Source organism: Musca vetustissima, unplaced genomic scaffold (assembly GCF_032173495.1).
Source record: "Musca vetustissima isolate MV318-11 ecotype Yass unplaced genomic scaffold, APGP_CSIRO_Mvet_v1 utg5582, whole genome shotgun sequence".
Lineage (NCBI taxonomy): Eukaryota > Metazoa > Arthropoda > Insecta > Diptera > Muscidae > Musca > Musca vetustissima.
Genome location: NW_026880347.1, coordinates 63,608 through 84,567, shown reverse-complemented (window position 1 = coordinate 84,567; position 20,960 = coordinate 63,608). Strand labels below are relative to the sequence as shown.

Genomic DNA, 20,960 nt, shown 5'->3' with positions numbered 1-20,960 from the left:
CATCTGCTTACACATGTACCCGTGCTTCAGAAATATATAGTGTGAGTTTGGTCTAGGTAGCGGTAGTAGCATCTCTTAGCCAACACTATTCTTCTCCGGATTTTCAAAGTTTTTGCTTCTGGCAGTGGCGAGGTATATAAAATCATTCACTACCACGAATCTGTAGTTTTCAAGTTCCACAGTTCGTCCGAGTGTGGCCTGGACCTCCCGAAGTGATAGTCCCTTTCGTAAATCCTCACCACAACGCTGTTATGTCGACACCTGTAGAAAAATAAAAGAAAATTCCCAAAGGAAATGCTTCTAAAAATTTAAGCCTGAAGGTTTGGCCTGAAAATCACTAAAAATGTATTCATTTTAAGAAAAAAGTACTGATTCTGCAAAAAAAAAAACCGTGTCACAAGTCACTTTTGGGCAATCCTCTCTTCGTACGACAAAAAAAAAATTATTTTTTCTTATTATTAGATCGGACAAAGGAAAAAAGTCGATGGGCGCCAGATTTATAAATTGAATTTACAGATTGAATCATCATCATATTGAAGAAAAGGTCAAATCGGTAGCGATATAGCTGGATGTCCGCTATATTTAGTGTCAGTGAAAACAATGGTAAATATGGCGCCCAACGACTATTTTCCTTTATCCGATCTCATAAGGAGAAAAAAGACAATTAAATATAAAATTCACCCAACCTGAAAATAGATGCAATAATTTTTTAATCGATTTCGATTTTATTTCTTAATAATATGCATAAACAAAAACATATTAGCTCAGACAATTTAGGTTCTACGAATTTGTCTTTTTCAATCGGAAAAGCAAAGCTAATCCAAACAAACAACAACAAAAACAGATCGCACACGCGCCGCGCCTTATTTATTTCGAAGTGACATTAACCCTACGGTCAATAACCAAAAAAGTATACGTAGATCAATAACCGTGGTACATTTGTACCCATCCAAAGATAGCTCTGTAACTCATTAAAAAATTGGACTATCGTGAGGTTTTTTGTTTTAAATTAGTCTATGCGGATCTGGTCTAGATGTAGGAACTCAAAATTATATATACATTAAAATAATATATATTTAAATCCATGCTTAAATGATAATCTATCTAAAACAATCATAGTAAATTCGTTATAGCTTTCGAACGGGTTAATCTTTTTTAGTTATTTTTTATTGGGATCTCATTTAGGTGTTCCTCAACCCTTCTGCAAATTTTTGTAGCCCTAGACAACATGGGGCCATCAGGGCGACTCGTGGAAGTCAGAAACTACCCTGGTTTTCCTTTGGTATACATGGACTAAAACAATTATTATTGCCAATTATTCACATTTTATGAGTTTAAAGATTGCGATTGGCACATTTTTAACACTATTTAATACTTTAATACGTTATTTAATGATAGTTTATATATTTACGCCAATTTATGATTGTAATAAATCAGACTAATTCGATTATAGAAAAAGTTTCAGGCCCAGTATGAAGAATAATTGGATAATTACGGACAATAATCATTGTTTTTGTCTCTGTATACCAAAGGAAAACCAGGGTAGTTTCAGACTTCCACGAGTCGCCCTGATGGCCCCATGTTGTCTAGGGCCACAAAAATTTGCAGAAGGTTTGAGGAACACCTAAATGAGATCCCAATAAAAAAATAACTAAAAAAGATTAACCCGTTCGAATGCTATAACGAATTTACTATGATTGTTTTAGATAGATTATCATTTAAGCATGGATTTAAATATATATTATTTTAATGTATATATCATTTTGAGTTCCTACATCTAGACTAGATCCGCATAGACTAATTAAAACAAAAAACCTCACGATAGTCCAATTTTTTAATGAGTTACAGAGCTATCTTTGGATGGGTACAAATGTACCACGGTTATTGATCTACGTAGGTAATAACTTTAAAAAATTGTAAAAATTATAAAAATGGAAAATATTTATAATTTTTTTCTTCGATAATGTGTGAAAATACCTCAAGAATGATTCCTCAAAATTTGATCCAAATATCTCCATTATTAAACATTTTACAGCATTTTTATTCAAAAAAAGGTACAAATGTACCCGGTTATTGACCGTAGGGTTAATTTGCGATCGAATTCAAATTTGCTGAAACGCAACGGCAACGTCAACAACAATTTCGAATATGGCCAAAATAATAAACAAGCAATAAAATCTGGTGTCGCCATAAATAAATAACAACAACTAAAGCAAAAGCCAAAATAGAGAAGAACCACTTATCATAAATTTGTTGATATTTGAAGATATTTTTAACGATTTTTTTGTGCAATTTTTTTTGCGCTGCATTCAATATAGAAATATTGACCATGACTCACTCATAAATGCAATAAAGAAATTATTGTTTTTGAATTTAAATACAACTTTTTAAAAATAGATTTTATTTTTTTTTATATGCACAGGAATTTTCCGTTTTGAATGGAAATTCTTATTTTATTTTTGGGAGGATATTAAATGTATCCTGTACTTCTATTCTATATAGAGGACAGAAAAGCAAATAATGTTGATGTAGTTGTGTGATTTATCTTCATCATGCATAGTCATCTTACCCGATTAGTCCTTGTATTCGTTTCGTTATCAATGGGTTCCAGCTAAGTACATTAATAATCTTTTGAAGCCTTCCCAAGTTGTGAGGCTGTCATCTATCGTTGCCTACAATAAACATCTCCTTGAATTTTGTACAATGGTTGGGCTCCTTGCTTATATAATATTGTCATTTTCCACTTGGTGGCGCTATCTCCTACAATTTCTATTTTCTGTTATTCTCATGTGCTGATTTCAGAATTGGTTTGCTGTAATCTGACCTAGGTTTCCTAAGGGATGACATCTAAGTGGTGGAGCTTACATATATCGTTGTCTACAAAATATATCCTTGAATTTTGTGCAATCTTTGGGCTCGTTGCTTATTTAGTATTGCTATTTTCCTCTTGGTGGTGCTCTCTTGGAACTATAAATCAGACAATGTTTCAGATTACCTTCTTGGCGGTTTTTGGGTTAAACACAAATTGTGTAAGGATAGTAATTTTCATTTTGTATTTCACTTCATTCATTATGCTAATATTTGCTTCTTCTTCTATTTTTGGGGGAAACCCAAATAAAATAATACCTGAATAATATTGGGCATTTTTATTGCCACAAATAATTGTGTAATATTAGATAAAGACAATTTCGAGTGGTCATAAAACTTAATTTCGAAAGAGAGACAGTGTGAGAGTGGTGACACGTGTATTTGACATTAATTATCCTACTTTCATCGATACTTCGTGTGACATTACTGCCCAATAGAAAAAGGAACACATACACCATAATCAAGATAAATGTTGTCATTAACAAAAAAACTTATTAAATGAATAATTAATTTGAATTGTCAACAACAACAGCAACAACATCCAACCAGCATTCCCTAGTCAGCAATGTCTTTTCGCGATGATTGTTACACATTTCAGAAGATAACCAATGGAAAAAGGTAAACATTATTTTGAAATCTTTAATTCGTATTGTAATTGTAATTCTAGAACGGACATGTGTTAGTAGCAGTTCAATACACGTAATTATTTTCAATGAAAATAATTGAGATTCTCGGAATTTTAAGTCATGTTTTGTATTTTAAAATAATTTGTTGTACTTTTAATTATTAATTTCATCTGAAAATAAAAATGTACACATGCATTTTTTCGAATATTTATATTCGTGAGAATTTAGAGAATTTTTTTGTTACAATTTCATATTAACGTTTTTATTTTTATACCCTCATGTTTCTTGAAGTTTTGAGTTTCATTGAGTTTTAAAAATTCATATGAATATACATTTGCATTTCGTGTTTGTTCAAAGTTCATAAAAATCGGACATATCGGTCCAATTTTACCTCAAATATTTGATATTTTGAAGCTTTTGACACTTTTTTTAACCTATTCAGCTGTAGTTTGGTATTTAGAGTTCTCAGAGGGTAGCAAATGTTCCTAACAAAAATTATCAATATTGGCCCACTTGTTAGCGTAGCCCGCATATAAAGTTACCCCCAATATTCGGTATTTTGTGGATTTTGGGTAGGTATTACAATCAAGTTGGCTGTAATTTTATATTTTGAATTATCATTGAGTAGAATATGTATCTACCAAAAATGATCAATATTGGTCCAAATTTCCGGGTAGCCCTCACGTAATAGTAACCCCCAATTATTTGGTATTTTGGGGGTTTTACATGTTGTCATAGGTTGTCAAATCTTCCTACCAATAATTTTCAGTATCAGATGATTTTTTGATAAACCTCCGATATAACGGTACAGTCCCATTTCAGGTATGTTAAAGGCTTTAACTGCATTTTCCCACCGATGTGGCATATATACAGAATATTACCAATATCGGTCCATGTTTTGACATAACCCCATTGTCAGTATTTATCCGCATTTTCCGATTGCATTAATTCAACGATCTTGGATATTTTTAGATTTGATATATCCCTCTTATAAATGATCCGCCTCATTTTTGATATTATTAAGTTTTTAACGGAATTTTCTCATCAAAATGGCTTTAATGTTGCATGCTGAATTCCTGTTGAATAAACAATTTATTTCCATTTTCTGTATTTCTATGATTTGGAACATTATTTTTCGCAACATGAATAACCTACTACATTATGCAATAACATAGATCCCAATATAAAGGTCCTGACCGATTAGAGGAATGAACACCACGTGATGGAGGGTAAAAAACGGAATTTGTACTTCTTTTTAATATTTTTCAACAAATGTGGCTAGAATTTGGCATTTCGGGTTGACGAAGAGTAAACGACTTCTACGCAAAAATTGTTTTAAATATAGATACATGTTTCGGCATTGCACGGCAGTTTGTGAATTTTCCTGACCCTAAAGGAATTTGTCAACCGAAGTGCCTGTAATTTGATATTTTCGATTCTTAACGGGTAAAAAACCATGTTCAATGAAAATAATATAACATAATTGACACAACCCCCTTATAAATTTCCCTACACTTATTGGAAGAATATTGTGAATATAAGTCAAAAACTTCCCAACCAAGCTCCCGAAGTTTCTGGCGAGTCACTGTAGATGTATTTTGGCCAATTCTGGTCAATTACTTTCTTCAAACGGTCCAGTTGTTGAAAGTACAGGTCAGAATTTAGCGTTTGGCCATATGGAAGCAACTCATTAGCAACTCCAGTCCCACCAAATGTATAGCAGAACCTTCCTGGCCGTGTCACAATCGTTTTCGCACAAGGTTATCGTATGTGATCCATTTCTCATCTCCAATCACCATCCGTTTAAGAAATGAGTCTATCCGTTTGCCAAGATTTCGCAGATGGAAATTCGATCCATCCTATTTTTTTTCTCTTAATTGGTGCGGCACCCAAACATCGAGCTTCTTTTTGAATCCTGTTTTGAACTGTTTAATGGTTGATTCTTAGCTCCTGGGCGATGTTACGACTGCTAACATGCCGGTCAACTCCGATTTTATCGACATTTTCGGTAGTGAATTTCTTTTTCTCCAAACCAATATTATTAGACTACTGTAGCCTTTCCTAGGTGGTGGGGCTGACATCTATCATTGCCTAAAAACAAAATCCCCTTTGAATTTTGTGCAATGGTTGGGCGCCTAGCTTATTTAGTATTGTTATTTTCCTCTTGATGGCGCTATCGCCTACAATTCCTATTTTGTGTTATTCTCATGTCTTGATTCCAGAACTGGTTTGCTGTAACCTGACCTAGGTTTTTTTTATGGGATGACATCTATCGTTGCCTAAAAAAACATCTCCTTGAATTTTGTGCAGTGGTTAGGGTCCTTGCTTATTTAGTGTTGCCATGTCTCCTGCCATTCCTTTTTTGTGCCATCCATGTTGATGCCGATATTTGGATATATATATATATATATATATACGTCACGGGGCTTTGGATACACTTCATCGAGAGGGGGTAAATTATCTTTTTTTAAATATTCCAATGTAAAGTTGAGAGAATTGTTTCCCATCCTCCTCAACTATTCGCTTCTATTTGCCCCATATATAAAATGCGGCTTACCAATTATAGATGTTTCAAACTTTGCACATTGTAATATTTTTACTAAATGTAGATCATGTGTGACAATGAACCCATCGGTTAAATTTTTCTGGTGTATTCCCCATAAAAGGTCAACATTTTATAAATTTCATATGAAGCGATTGGATCCATCGACTATACATTATATATACCTATTGTACCTTCAGCTTTATGGGTAATGAGGGGTATATACACTTTGCCACGGCAAAAATGTGCCTCATGGAAATATGGGGTAGGGACCACAAATTTCTTTGGACCCTATTCGTTTTTAGACAATTGAAAACAAATGTCCATCCACATCTTGCTGACTTATGTGCACGATAGCTCTCGTTGGAAGTAACCGATTTCATCCAAACTTTGCACATGGTCATATTTCTCTCAAACATAAATCAAGTTCAATGATGGGGAATATCGGTTAACTTCTTTTGGAACTTCCCCCACAAAATGGTCAGAATTAATTTGCTAATATAATATGAACAGAGTATGCGAGTTGAACCAAATTGGAAGATATGAATATAGGTCGCCTATAAATTTGGAAAATTTATAAATCTCGTTGAAGCGGAAAGAATATCCGATTTCGTTTAAACTTAATATGCTTAGGGAATATATCAGTCGGAAACATGGACTGAACCTTTAGTTTATTGTCTCATAATTTATAACTATTCTAAATCCCCTTCCATTTCCCTTTTCTTCCATTCCAGTGCCATGACGGATAAACATTCAATACAGGGTGATGCAACGGATGATACCATCAACGTGCTGGATCATGATTTAATACCAAATTTCCAACGTGTATCCATTTCCGGTGAAGATACCAGCGGCGTGCCTTTAGAAGATTTAGAAAGAGCTTCCACTCTGCTCATACAGGCATTGGAAATGCGTTCACGTTATATGTCCATATCGGAACAATCGTTTCCAACAACAACTCTGCGTTTCTTGAAAACGGTACACGAAAGTGATCGTTTCAACAAAATCCAATATGAAGATCGTAAATCCATTGCCGGTAAGTTCAAAATTCGTATTTCTTTTATTTGTTGTTATTTATTTTATTTACTTTTTTTAAAATGTTTTTCATTATATATATAAATTTAATACGTCGATTAAAAAGAAATTATTTATTATAATCTTTTTTCTAAATAGGCTAAATTTTTGTATAATATAAATTTTGATATAATATAAATAATTTATATGATTTATTTTATTATTTTCCATTTTTGGTTTTTTTTATTTTTTGTTTATTTTTCTTTCGATATTCACCAACCACCACCATTACACTTTTTTATGGTTTGTACAGCAATTGTTCGGTTATTGAAAGAGAGAAGGTGTGTTTGAAAACTAAATAAAAAATGTATATACATATATAGCACAATTAAACATTTATCCTTTAACTTTTGTAAATATTAAGTGTTATGTGTCTGCTTTATATATTTTTTTTCTTTTAATTTTTTAATTCTTGGGTAATTATGAAATAATATTAAAAATATACATGTTCTCAAAGACATTGACACTTTGTGGGGTAGTTACTAGAGGGAGTAATGTGAAGGGTCCCATATCTTCGGATTTGGGTAAAAATATAATAAATCAAATATTAAAAATCTTACAAATAAATAACATCTTAAAAATACCGAAAATTCGGCGAGCCTTTATATGATGATTCGTTTCACACTTCAAGAACTCGGAATACCAAATTATTGACACTTCGGTGTGATCATTTTAATAAAACTTCATAATAATGGAAATGGTTTGAAAATATATGTTTCACCCTCCAAAATAATAATTACAGTCAATTTAGTTGGAAAATGCGACCCCATGATATGACTTTAATCTATTGAAAACTTTTATCTATTGAAAATATTTCATATATCTCATGGGTATCGAAGCTTGGCAAAAGTATTTAGCATTTAAGTCACTCTCGAACCTTCGGAAAAAGGATGAAATAGCAGTTATGTGGGGTTATATCAAAACATGGACCTATATATACACCTCATAAATTTATATATACACAACTTATATATAAGTCAGCCTACTAGAACCCCTTATAGCAAATTACAGTAACATCGTTTGGAAAATGCGGTTAAATTCTTCAAAGTAGTTATACCAAACTTGACACCCCATAAGACTGTGATAAATCAAATCAGAGCGAATTTGGTTGAAGCTCTCCAAAATACACAAATTTAAATATTGGCCATGTTTAAAAGGACGTTTTGACTCCCCCATGAAAACCTGAAAAATAACTTTCCAAAATACCGAATAATGGGGGGTTATGGGGGCTACCCGGAAACATGGGCCATTTGAAACACCAGCTTCTCCAAAACGAGAACCAATATTAATAATTTTTAATAGGAGGATTTATTACCATACCACAACCGAAAATTACAACAAAATCCGAATATTGTGGGGTATCGTTATATGGTTATATGGTCTTTGTGCATATGTTTGTAACAGGCAAAAGGAAACGAGATGGTTCCTTTTGAGAATATGCATAGAATCACTTTCTAAGTCGATTTATGCATGTTCGTCCGTCTGTCTGTCCATGTTAAATTGTAAACAAAGTACAGGTCGCATTTGTGATTCGAATTGGATGAAATTTGACATAGCTCATTTATTTGGCCCAAGGACGAACCCTATTGAAATTGGGAAAAATCGATTCAGACTTAGACATAGCTCCCATATATGTTTTCGTCCGATTTAAGGTAAATGGTGCACCAAAGACCCTAAATAACTTTCGATTTGCACGAAATTTGGCACAGTGTATTGAATTAAGCCTGGAATGATGTGCGCTAAGTTTCGTGAAAATCGGTTCAAATTTAGATATAATCCCATATATATTTTAGTCCGATTTAAGGTAAATGGTTCGCCAAAGTCCCTAAATATTTTTCGATTTGCACGAAATTAGGTACAGTGTACTGACTTGAGTCTAGAATTATGTGTGCAAAGTTCCGTGCAAATCGGTTCAGAATTAGATATAGCTCCCATATATATATATATATATATATATTCGTCCGATTTAAAGTAAATGTTGCGCCAAAGGCCCTAAATATCTTTCGATTTGCACGAAATTTGGCATAGTGTACTGACTTGAGTCAAGAATGATGTGTGTTAAGTTTCTTGAAAATCGGCCGATTTAATGTAAATGATAAATGTTGCACCAAAGTCTTCATGTTTTTTTTCAGAATAGAATGACGTAATTGCGTGTAGAAGTACAGATGTAGCCCATATATATTTCCGACCGACTTCATATTAATTGGGCTCCAAATCTTCAACGGGTGCTTTAAATCGATTTACATAAGTGTGTCCCATTTTAACAAACGAATGTCATGTTTATGAATTGATCTAAGTCGATTGACATTTAGATAAAGGTCACATAGTTTAGTTCATCCAATTTCATGTTAATGGCCCTTCTGTTAGGATGCATATTTTTCCTATACCTATAGTGGTGAAGGGTATCATATAGTCGGCCCGTCCGACTTTACTACTTTCCTTACTGATTTTAAAGTGTATCCTTTCACAGTTTTAATTCGTTGTTAGTTATTCTGTACTTTGGTCTGATAATGTGATTCACGACGACAAATTGAATGTGTACCATTCGATTTTATTAATACTTTAGATTTTCTTTGTCGTAAAAGCTTCAAAAATAACTTCGGAATACCGGGTAATTTGAAAATCCTTTATTTAATAATGTGCATAGGCATCCCTGCTGCATAAGGTCAAAATTAGAGGTAACCTTGGACAAGTACTGTATATATTTCATAATTACCCACTTTTATTTTAGCACATACATACATATTTTTTTATTTTTAAATAAACGGTACATATATATTATATGTGACAATTACGACTGCACCAAAAATATTCTAATAATGAGTACCACTTAAGCTTTAAATGTTGTTATTGAAATTTAAATAATTTTTATTTTTTATTTTGTATTAAATCCCCGTCTATCGGATAGCTGACACAATTAGCGTACAAACCATAAAAAAGTTTTTAAATAGGAGTTTTAGTTCAGAACGATTCCATAAATATTATTTTTCCTCAGATTTTGAAGTATAATTTGTTAAAACGTTTATTCAATCTGTTCCATATGTAATTAAAGGATCTATTTTAATTTAGTCCTATGTTAATGTGTATAGTAGGAGTATAATTTTTTGTAAATTTGTAGACTTATAGAAGTAACCATGACACAATAAAAAGATGTAGGCTAATGGCACAGCCTTAATAAAATTGTTTATATTTATTAATATAATATATTTTTAAAAATGTCAATCAACGAAATAACCCATTGTACGTCTTTCTATGTAAAGTCGCATTATAAGACTCCACTTCAGAGGTCAGTTTTTCTTAATAATTTCAAACTACTTCTACCATTTTATTGTGCCATGGAAGTTACTAGCCTCTATTCTATAATTCTAGATAATTTTAGACGAAGTTAAATTATATTCATAAGAACTTCAAAAAAATCGATTTGAAAATAAAGTGTAGGACAAGTCCAAAAAACATTACCATTTTTTACATTAGTTTATTACAATTTTATTTAATATTTAGTTTATGTGTGTGTTTTTAGTTTTTACTTGATTTTAATTTTTGTAATTCTACTTTTTTATTCTTGTACACACCTTGATTTCATTCATTATTCTTTTATAGAATTAATCCGCAAGATCAGTCTACCTATGATCCATTTTCCACCCAGAGGTACAAGAACATGATCTCCTTGAAAAAAAGAAAAAAAGAATAAGTTTTTCGTTTTTGTTTTTCTTTTAAGTTTTAGAAATTTTAAGTTGTTTTCTTTTATAATTTGCTTTTGTTAATTTTGTTTTGATTTGAGTTTTATAATTTTTATGTTGAGTTGTAATTTATTTGTTTCTATTTTTTTTCAACTGCTTCCTTTATCAACAAGTTTGTGTGCCTTTGTAAAAAAAACAGTTTCCTTAAATTGCTTTAAAATGAAGACAAGATTTTTGCAAGCATTGTATTTAATATTTGAATTTTATTACTGATAATAATAATAATGACATTGCATCATTATGATAATGTCATTACAAATTCCATTACTCAGAGTGATGCACCAATCCTCAAGTTTGCAAAAGTCTTTGTCTTTCCCTTTTGTATCTTTTCGTTTATTTTATATTGTTAATTGCTTGCTTTTGTTGAAAGAATGTAACACCAGCTGTTTGAAAATGCCTAAAAATTCACTAAAAAAAAGCTTTTACTGCAGTTTGTTTTTTTCGTTAGTTATTTCCGTATGGCCATATTGAAGGATAATTTTTTCAAACACCTTCAGCCCATATTTGCACAATGTTTTCATGCATTTCTCTTCCTTAATATGGTACATACGATGTTTTCTTGTTCGTATGCTTTTGAAAGCGAATAATAATACAGTCAATTCCGAATAACTGAAATCGACGTATCCAAAAAGTTGAAATACAATAATCCGATAATTGAAAATAGCCATCGAATTTCCTTGTAATTTCAGTTATATGGGTTCGATTGTATTTACTTTGAAATGAAGATATAGTCGATTCCCCATAACTGAAATTCACTTCAATACAAATATTTGGATATTATATATAAGTATCCTTTAATTTATTATCGGATTATAATTAAATTAAAAGGAAATAACGGAATCTAATTTCATAATAATTTCAGTTATACGGATTTTACTGTGTATACTTTTAAGTACTATGTAGTGTGTTTTTTGAATGAAAACTTTTGTTTCTGAACAACCAACTCAACTATTTTGAACACCTTACACAAAAGGCACAATTGCTATCATTTTGCTTTAATTCATTAAAATTGTAAAATAATTGTTCTGTCTAAAATTGTTCAAAATAGACCCCTATTAATTATATATATATATATATATATTATTAAAAAAATACACAATTTCTAATAGTCTTCTGAAAAAATCCCCTATTTCATATAGTCCCCTAAATACATTCTTTAAAATATCAACGATATGTTATAGTCCCCTAAAAATATTTGTAAACAAGTGAAAAAGCGTTAAGTTCGGCCGGGCCGAACTTTGGATACCCTCCACCATAGATATACTGGCAGGTACTTGAAATGAAAATATAGGGAACATGCCAAAAAGTGACCTTTCTACAAACTGATTATGTAAACCATAATAAACACCAAATACAAATTTCAGCAGTTTTTAATGGATATTTATAACCTCAGCCTTATGGTTAATGAGGTTGTATACACTTTGATACAGTGAAAATGTGCCTCATCGAAATATTGGTTCTAGACCCCATGTTTCTTTGGGCCAACTCAGTTTCAGAAAATTGTGATTTCATCCAAACTTTGCCTATCTTATTATTTCTTCCAAACTTAGTTCAAGTTCGAAGATGGGGAATATCGGTCCACTCCTTCTGGTAAATCCAACACAGGGTATAGGCCTAGGCCTAAATCCGGGCTATAGCTCATTATCGAACCATACGTTCTAGTTTTTTATCTCGATATCCTCCGCAGGTGAAATGATTACATCAGAGTCTCAGAACTAAACCCAAAACGCTGAACAAATCAGATAACTTTTTAAATATAAAAAGGGAGTTATATGGGAACTACACCAAAAGGGGGCGAATATTATTAATTTTTGGTAGGGAGATTTGTTACCATATATGACTATAAAATACCAAATTGCAGCGAATTCGATTGAAAACCTCGCTCAAGAATCCCAAAATACCAAAAATTGGGGATATCCTTATATGGGGACTACCCGAAAGAATGGACCTATATTCATAATTTTTTGTGGAGAGATTTGGAACTATTAAGAACTCAAAATACTAAATTATAGCCAATTCGGTGGAAAATACGATCAAAACCCTCAAAATACTGAAAAATAGGTGGTAACGTTATTTATAATTTTTTGTGGAGACATTAAGTACCCAATAAGAACCCAATGTATTAAATATCGGCGAATTCGGTTGAGCTTTGCCTAAACGTGGACCGATATATCCCTTCTTCGAACTTGACCTGCCTGCAGAAAAAAGACAACCCTATGCAAAATATCCTTCAGCAGATGCGTGATTACAACAGACGGACGGACATGGCTAAATCGTCTTAGAATTTTACCCTGATCAAGAATATATATACTTTATAGGGTCGGAAATGAATATTTCGATGAGTTACAAAAGGAATGACAAAATTAATATACCCTCCATACTATGGTGGAGAGTATAAAAGTCAAAATCGAAAAATCCACAATTTTTTAACGTCTCCACAAATAATTTTCTTAAAAATATCCATCTGAAAAAACCAGGTATTTGTATAGTTCCCTAATTTAATCTTTAAAACCATTCAAAATTTCTAATAGCACCCACAATATGAAACCCTACACAACTACCACGAAAATATAAATTTTTTGTCGTTCTATATTCTGAGCTTGGGCAATATTTCGCGATATTTTCACCCTCTTGACCGACTAGAGGTCAAAAAATATTACTAATATTCTAATTACTTATCCAGATTCCCTTCACCGTGGGTTGTGTTATGATGTTCGGATTTCAATTGTGGCCTATAATCGACTCAAAAAAAAAAAAAAAACTTCAGTAGTGTTGGCGGGTTATTTGGGATACCATTTGTATTTTGTTTTTGCAAAATAGTCAGGCTTAATCCCAGTTTGTTGTTTTTATAAAAAAACAAACAACTATTTATTAGTGGGGAATGTATGGCATTGTCCGCCGAGGGGTATGGCAGGGAAGGCTATAGTTTCGGATCTCGCCACTGATCCTCATCATTCCCCACTAATAAATAGTTGTTTTTTTATAAAAACAACAAACTAGGATTAAGCCTGACTATTTTGCAAAAACAAAAACACACACACACAAAAATTAAGTTCTCGGTCCACTTCATTCCAATATTATCATCTGGTCATCCCCTAAAATTATAGGCGTTGTCCTTGACCATACCTGAAAATTTTCAAAGCGATCAAAGCTATATTTTCGCCCTCTAGTGTGTTAATGGATTACTAAATAATATATGTATACGTAAGCACCTGTAAACATTTAAGTGTAACGCCCACATAAGAGTAAATATGACAATAAAATTGGAATCTAATTAAAGGCCAACCACTCCTCTTGGATATATTATAAATTTCTCGGGTCTATGTCCTTCAGGGGTAAATATATACGCTTTAGAATAATAATTTTGTCATTTCTTACACAAATGTGTGGGTCCATTTGACCCGCTAAATATTGACCGATCTTTATCAAAACAGGCATGCTTATTCTTTGATCCGATTCCCTTCTCCATGTTATTTCCTTTCCGATGTATGAGCCATAATTGCGGCCACTGGAGCGACCATAAAATCAGACAAAAAAGTTCGTGGTCCATTTCATCCCCTAAATATTAACCGATCTTTACCAAAAACAATAGCGTTTTTCATTGACCAGAACCCATCCTACATGCAAAATTTCGTGAAGATTGGTCCATAACTGTGGCTTGTATCGTGTTTACAAATTATAATGGACAGACGGACGGCATACTTAAAGCTGGGTCTAGGACCAATATTTCTCGCCGTTACAAACTCTAGGGACTGCACAATGCTATAATACCCTGACAACATAGTTGTGTAGGGTATACAAATACATAATTATTTTCCAGAAGCTTTTATAAAATTATTCTTTTCAAAATCCACAATTATTGCTCTGATATCCCTCCAAAATTTTTCTTTAATAATCCACAATAATTATTAACAACTCCAGCTATCCTCAAAAAATATTTTTACATAATCCAAAATATTTTACATAATCCAAAATATTTTCCCTGTTGTCCTCCCGATAGTTCCGATTATTGCCCTAATAGTTCTCGAACAAAATACTTAAAAAACTCAAATATTATTTTAAAAATCTTCGATTATTGCCAAAATGGTTCTCGAATAAAATTCTTTAAAAAATTGCGGAATTGTCATGCGTTTTCTGGAACAATCAATAAATTGAATAATCCAGGATTTTTTCCCCTGAAGCTTTCGAAAAATATTTCTTTAAGAATCCATGATTATTACCCTTATACTTATCGAAAAAATTCTTTAAACAATTCGGGATTATTGCCCTAATAATTCTCGAATAAAACTCTTTGAAAATTCGTGTTATTTCCGTGATTGTTCTCGAGAAATAGTCTTTAAATAATCCACCATTATTGCCAACATAGATCCCAAATCAAATTTCTTTAAAAAAATTGCCATAATTGCCCCGTCATATCTCAAATAAAATTCTTTGAAAAATCCAAGAATTTTGCCTCAAGCTCTCTCGAAAAATTTTCTTCTAACGATTATTACCCTGATAGCTCTCGAATAAAATTCTTTAAAAATCCACGACTATTATCCTGGTAGTTTTCCAATAAAATTTTTAAAACAAACCCATCATTATTGTCTGAAAGTTCTCAAAGAATATTTATTAAAAATCCCCCGAAATCACCTGTACAAAAACCAAAAACTATACATAAATACATTCATCAAAAATGCTATACCAAAATCCAAATATGACGGAATTGATAAACATAAAAAACACAACACACAAACGCCTTCAAATCGAATACAATCGAACGAGCGCTTATGAAGAAAATTAATTAATTGATTACATTTCTCAACTAATATAGCGAATACAATCCAATTTTATTTAATTAAATTAATTTGCAATATATTCCTTATAACGTATGTTCGACTGTATTCCAATGTATGTGAGTTAAATTCGTTCGTTTGTTTGTTACTTAAATGACCAATTGTTATTTATTTTTAATTTAATAAAATAAGATTGTTTTTTATTCTTTTTTTAAGTTAAATAATTCCTTGTCTGTTATCCCGTCTATTATTGAGTAATGTTAAAAAAATAATTCCAACAATTTTTTTATTCATTTCATTCGATTTGTTGACACAATGCGTCCATCATGAAACAAAACAAAAACAACAATTTTTGAAAAATAAAAACGACAACAATGCACTTATTTTGATTGCACCCCACATCGAATCCACAAAACACCATCAAATTTTGCGTTCACATTTCTTTGCGGCAAAAAAATTGTCACGTAACGTAAATGTAGATCATCCCATTCATCCACCAACGGAAACCAGCAATCCCTGGGATATTGAATTTCCACCCGATAAGAATTACAGCATTCGTGCCATTGATGGTGTTTATAATGTATTTCTAAATGAGGTAAGTAATTTAATACAAGGGTTATACGTTTTGAAATACATATTCGAAATCGTTCAAAATGAAGAGTGTTGTATTTCAAAATTATGGCCTCTTTATACTCTTTATAGAAACACTTCATTCTTTTGTTTTTTTTCCTTTAGGATTCTCAAGAGCCCATGATACAAAATTATCCCAAATTGAAGGATTTCTGTAATGATATGCAAATCATGTGTAACATGATTGCCGATGGACCTTTGTAAGTATTTTGGAATTAGAATTTTTTTCTAAAGATATTAATGTTGTATTTTATTTATTTTTTCAGGAAGTCATTTTGTTATCGTCGTCTGTGTTATTTGTCCTCCAAGTTCCAGTTGCATGTTTTACTTAATGAACTGAGAGAACTGGCTTCTCAAAAGGCCGTGCCACATCGTGACTTTTATAATATAAGGTTGGTATATCCCCCAAAATAGTCCTCCATAAATATTCTTTTAAAACTCCACGCATATTGCCTTGAAAGTCCTCGAAAAATATTCTTTTAAAACTCCACGCATATTGCCTTGATAGTCCTCGAAAAATATTCTTTTAAAACTCCTCGCCTATTGCCATGATAGTCCTCCAAAAATATTTTTTTAAAAATAGTCCTCGAAGTCCTCGAAAAATATTATTTTAAAAATCCTTGATAGACCTCAAAAAATATTTTTTTCAAAAATCCTCGCCTGTTCCCATGATATTCCTCCAAAAATATTCTTTTTAAAAATCCACGCCTATTGCCTTGATAGTCCTCCAAAAATATATGCTTTCAAAAATCCATGCCTATTGCCTTGATAATCGTCCAAAAATATTCTTTTAAAAATCCATGCATATTGCCTTGATAATCGTCCGAAAATATTCTTTTAAAAATTCACGCATATTGCTTTGATAATCGTCCAAAAATATTGTTTTAAAAATCCACGCCTATTGCCTTGATAATCGTCCAAAAATATTATTTTTAAAATCCACGCCTATTGCCTATATAGCCCTCCAAAAATATTATTTTTAAAATCCACGCCTATTGCCTTGGTAGCCCTCCAAAAAGATTCTTTTTAAAATCCACGCCTATTGCCTTGATAGCCCTCCAAAAAGATTCTTTTTAAAATCCACGCCTATTGCCTTGACAGCCCTCCAAAAATATTCTTTTAAAAATCCACGCCTATTGCCTTGATAGTCCTCGAAAAATATTCTTTTAAGAATCCAAGCCTATTGCCTTGATAGTCCTCCAAACATTTAATTTTTCTTTCCTTCCTCTTTCCAGAAAAGTGGATACCCACATCCATGCCGCCTCCTGTATGAACCAAAAACACCTATTGCGTTTCATTAAAAAGACTTTGAAAAATAATGCCAACGAAGTGGTTACCGTTACCAAGGGTCAAGAAATGACCTTGGCTCAAGTATTTCAATCGATGAATTTAACAACCTATGATCTGACTGTCGATATGTTAGATGTACATGCCGATCGTAATACCTTCCATCGTTTTGATAAATTCAATGCAAAATATAATCCAATTGGTGAATCCCGATTGCGAGAGGTGTTCTTAAAAACCGATAACTATTTGAATGGTAAATATTTTGCGCAAATTATAAAGGTAAGACAACTTTTTTTATCCTAAAATTTAAAATTTAGAAACTTTAATAACAAAATTTTTTTCTTTTGATTACTTTGCAGGAAGTGGCATTCGATTTGGAAGAATCAAAATATCAGAATGCCGAGTTGCGTTTATCCATCTATGGCAAATCACGTGATGAATGGAAGAAGCTGGCCAAATGGGCCATTGATTATAATGTCTATTCGACCAACATACGCTGGCTCATTCAAATTCCTCGTCTTTAGTAAGTTCCATATTTTCTTTACAAAATAAATGTGCAACGAAATCAAATTTTCTTCTTCTTTTTGCTTTACAGTGATATTTTCAAATCGAACAAATTGATGACATCTTTCCAAGATATTTTGGATAACATATTTTTGCCACTGTTTGAGGCCACCGCCCAACCCAGCAAACATCCTGAATTACATCGTTTCTTACGTTATGTCATCGGTTTCGATTCGGTAGATGATGAATCTAAACCGGAAAATCCCTTGTTTGATGGTGACATTACAACACCACCAAAATGGACAGATGATGAAAATCCACCATATGCATACTATATTTATTACATGTATGCCAATATGGCTGTTTTGAATCAATTTAGAAAGTAAGTAGATCTTTATTTTTCAGAAATTATTAAAAAGACCGCCTAGAAAAAATCCACTCTTCTTTAAAAAATCCAAGCTTCTTGGCCAGAGAGTCCTCGAAAAATATTCTTTAAAAAATCAAGCTTCTTGGCCAGAGAGAGAGTCTTCAAAAAATATTCTTTAAAAAATCCAAGCTTCTTGGCCTTAATAGGTCCTCGAAAAATATTCTTTAAAAAATCCACGCTTCTTGGCCAGAGAGTCCTCGAAAAATATTCTTTAAAAAATCCAAGCTTCTTGGCCAGAGAGTCCTCCAAAATATTTTTTTTAAAAAAATCCACGCTTCTTGGCCAGAGAGTCCTCCAAAATATTCTTTAAAAAATCCACGCTTCTTGGCCAGAGAGTCCTCCAAAATATTCTTTAAAAAATCCACGCTTCTTGGCCAGAGAGTCCTCGAAAAATATTCTTTAAAAAATCAACGTTTCTTGGCCAGAGAGTCCTCGAATAATATTATTTAAAAAATCAACGTTTCTTGGCCAGAAAGTCTCGAAAAATATTCTTTAAAAAATCAACGCTTTTTGGCCAGAGAGTCCTCTAAAAATATTCTTTAAAAAATCACTCTTCTTGGCCAGAGAGTCCTCGAAAAATATTCTGGCCAGAGAGTCCTCCGAAATATTCTTTAAAAAATCCACGCTTCTTGGCCAGAGGATCCTCCTGAAATATTCATAAAAAACAAAATCCACACTTCTTGGTCAGAGAGTCCTTGAAAAATATTCTTTAAAAAATACACGCTTCTTGTCCTCCAAAAATATTCTCTAAAAAATCCACGTAAAAATAGACATTTCTTGGTTCTAAAAAAATCACGCTTCGTGGTCAGAAAATCCTTCGAAGTATTCTTTAAATAACTTACCCAACAAGAATATATTTTTTATAATTACAATTTATTTCTCTCATTTTAGGGAACGTGGCCTAAATACCTTTGTTCTACGCCCCCATTGTGGTGAAGCTGGTCCCGTGCAACATTTAGTCTGTGGCTATCTAATGGCTGAGAACATCTCGCATGGCCTGCTGCTGCGTAAAGTACCTGTTCTCCAGTATTTATATTATTTATCTCAGATTGGTATTGCCATGTCGCCGCTATCGAATAATTCACTTTTCCTCAATTACCATCGTAACCCTTTGCCGGAGTATTTGGCACGTGGTCTAATTGTATCGTTGTCTACTGATGATCCTCTACAATTCCATTTCACCAAAGAACCTCTGATGGAAGAGTACAGTATTGCAGCTCAGGTATGGAAGTTGAGCTCATGCGATATGTGTGAACTGGCACGTAACAGTGTACTGATGAGCGGTTTTCCACATAAGGTAGGATATCTTACCGGAATTTATATTTAAGATTTAATTTAATAAATATGTTTTCCTCATTTCAGATGAAACAACATTGGCTGGGTCCAAACTATACCAGAGAGGGAGTGGCTGGTAATGATATCACCCGCACCAATGTACCCGATATACGTGTTGCCTATCGTTCCGAAACCTTACTCGATGAACTATCCAATATCTTTAAGGTTCATCAACATCCCCACATGGAGGAAAGCCCATAGATCCCCCCTCAGACACCATAACAGAGAACTTGTCTATGAAGAACCAATAAATCTATTAACCAATCAATCAAGCAACCAACCAAATTCATTCATAGCATATGGCGCCTCTGAATGTTTGTTGTATTTCGAATGTGCGAATTTATTTATGTAGCTTTTTTGTATATAAAACACACAAAAATATATAAATCCATAATGTCACCACCAGCTAGCTGATGGTATATACATACACACATCCATATATATTCTATATAAAGAAGAAAAAAATAAGTAGATTTGGGCATCATTAACTGCTGGACCATGCATATTTACTTAAGAAAGATCACCCACACAAACATCTTCTAAATTTATAAACAAAAAATAATCATGTGTTTTCTTCTTTTTTTGTATTCTCGTTTGTAATTGTTTTGTTAAGCCAATAACAATAAACTAAATTTATTATATATTAACAAATTAATAAAAAAAAAAACAAATTGTGTTTTTTAATAAACCATTACGGGGATAGAATGGATAAAGGGATAAATGGAAAGAAAGTAACCAACTGATGTTGGTTTGATAGACCCGAACAAAAGTTCTTTCAAAAATCTACACCTATTGTGTTGTTTATTAGTACTTGAAAAAAATTGTAAGAAAAATCAACCTACAAATATGTGTTCTTGCATTTTATTGATACACATAAAAACTACAATATTTCACCAATCCATTAGAGAAAGTTTCATCCAAATATCTCCATTCATCGCCGAGTTATGGCCATTTGAAGTTGAGCATGTGTCAAAATATGGCTGCTACACGATTCTGTTTGCCTAGTACGTCAAATCGGAAAATTGAAGAAATTGCAACTCCACATAAACAGAAAAATTGCATTTGAGTTGCCAACGTGTTTTCTGTTTTGTGTAACGCCTAAAAGTATGCAAATGCTTTTGCAAACTAACATGGAAACACCGAATAAACAGG

The 20,960-nt window shown here is 32.5% G+C and overlaps 1 protein-coding gene across 1 annotated transcript in view; it reads left to right on the top strand.

Annotated features, from left to right (window-relative positions):
* Positions 1–20,009, top strand: part of LOC133325922 (AMP deaminase 2) — a 39,870-nt gene extending 19,861 nt beyond the window's left edge. The window contains exons 3-12 of the mRNA XM_061534621.1: positions 6,771–7,072; positions 10,711–10,758; positions 16,105–16,220; positions 16,361–16,455; positions 16,522–16,647; positions 17,491–17,821; positions 17,902–18,065; positions 18,138–18,428; positions 19,365–19,770; positions 19,836–20,009. Of these exons, the coding sequence (XP_061390605.1) occupies positions 6,771–7,072; positions 10,711–10,758; positions 16,105–16,220; positions 16,361–16,455; positions 16,522–16,647; positions 17,491–17,821; positions 17,902–18,065; positions 18,138–18,428; positions 19,365–19,770; positions 19,836–20,009 (2,053 nt within the window). The remainder of the gene's footprint in view (positions 1–6,770; positions 7,073–10,710; positions 10,759–16,104; positions 16,221–16,360; positions 16,456–16,521; positions 16,648–17,490; positions 17,822–17,901; positions 18,066–18,137; positions 18,429–19,364; positions 19,771–19,835) is intronic.
* The last annotated feature ends 951 nt before the right edge of the window (positions 20,010–20,960 follow it).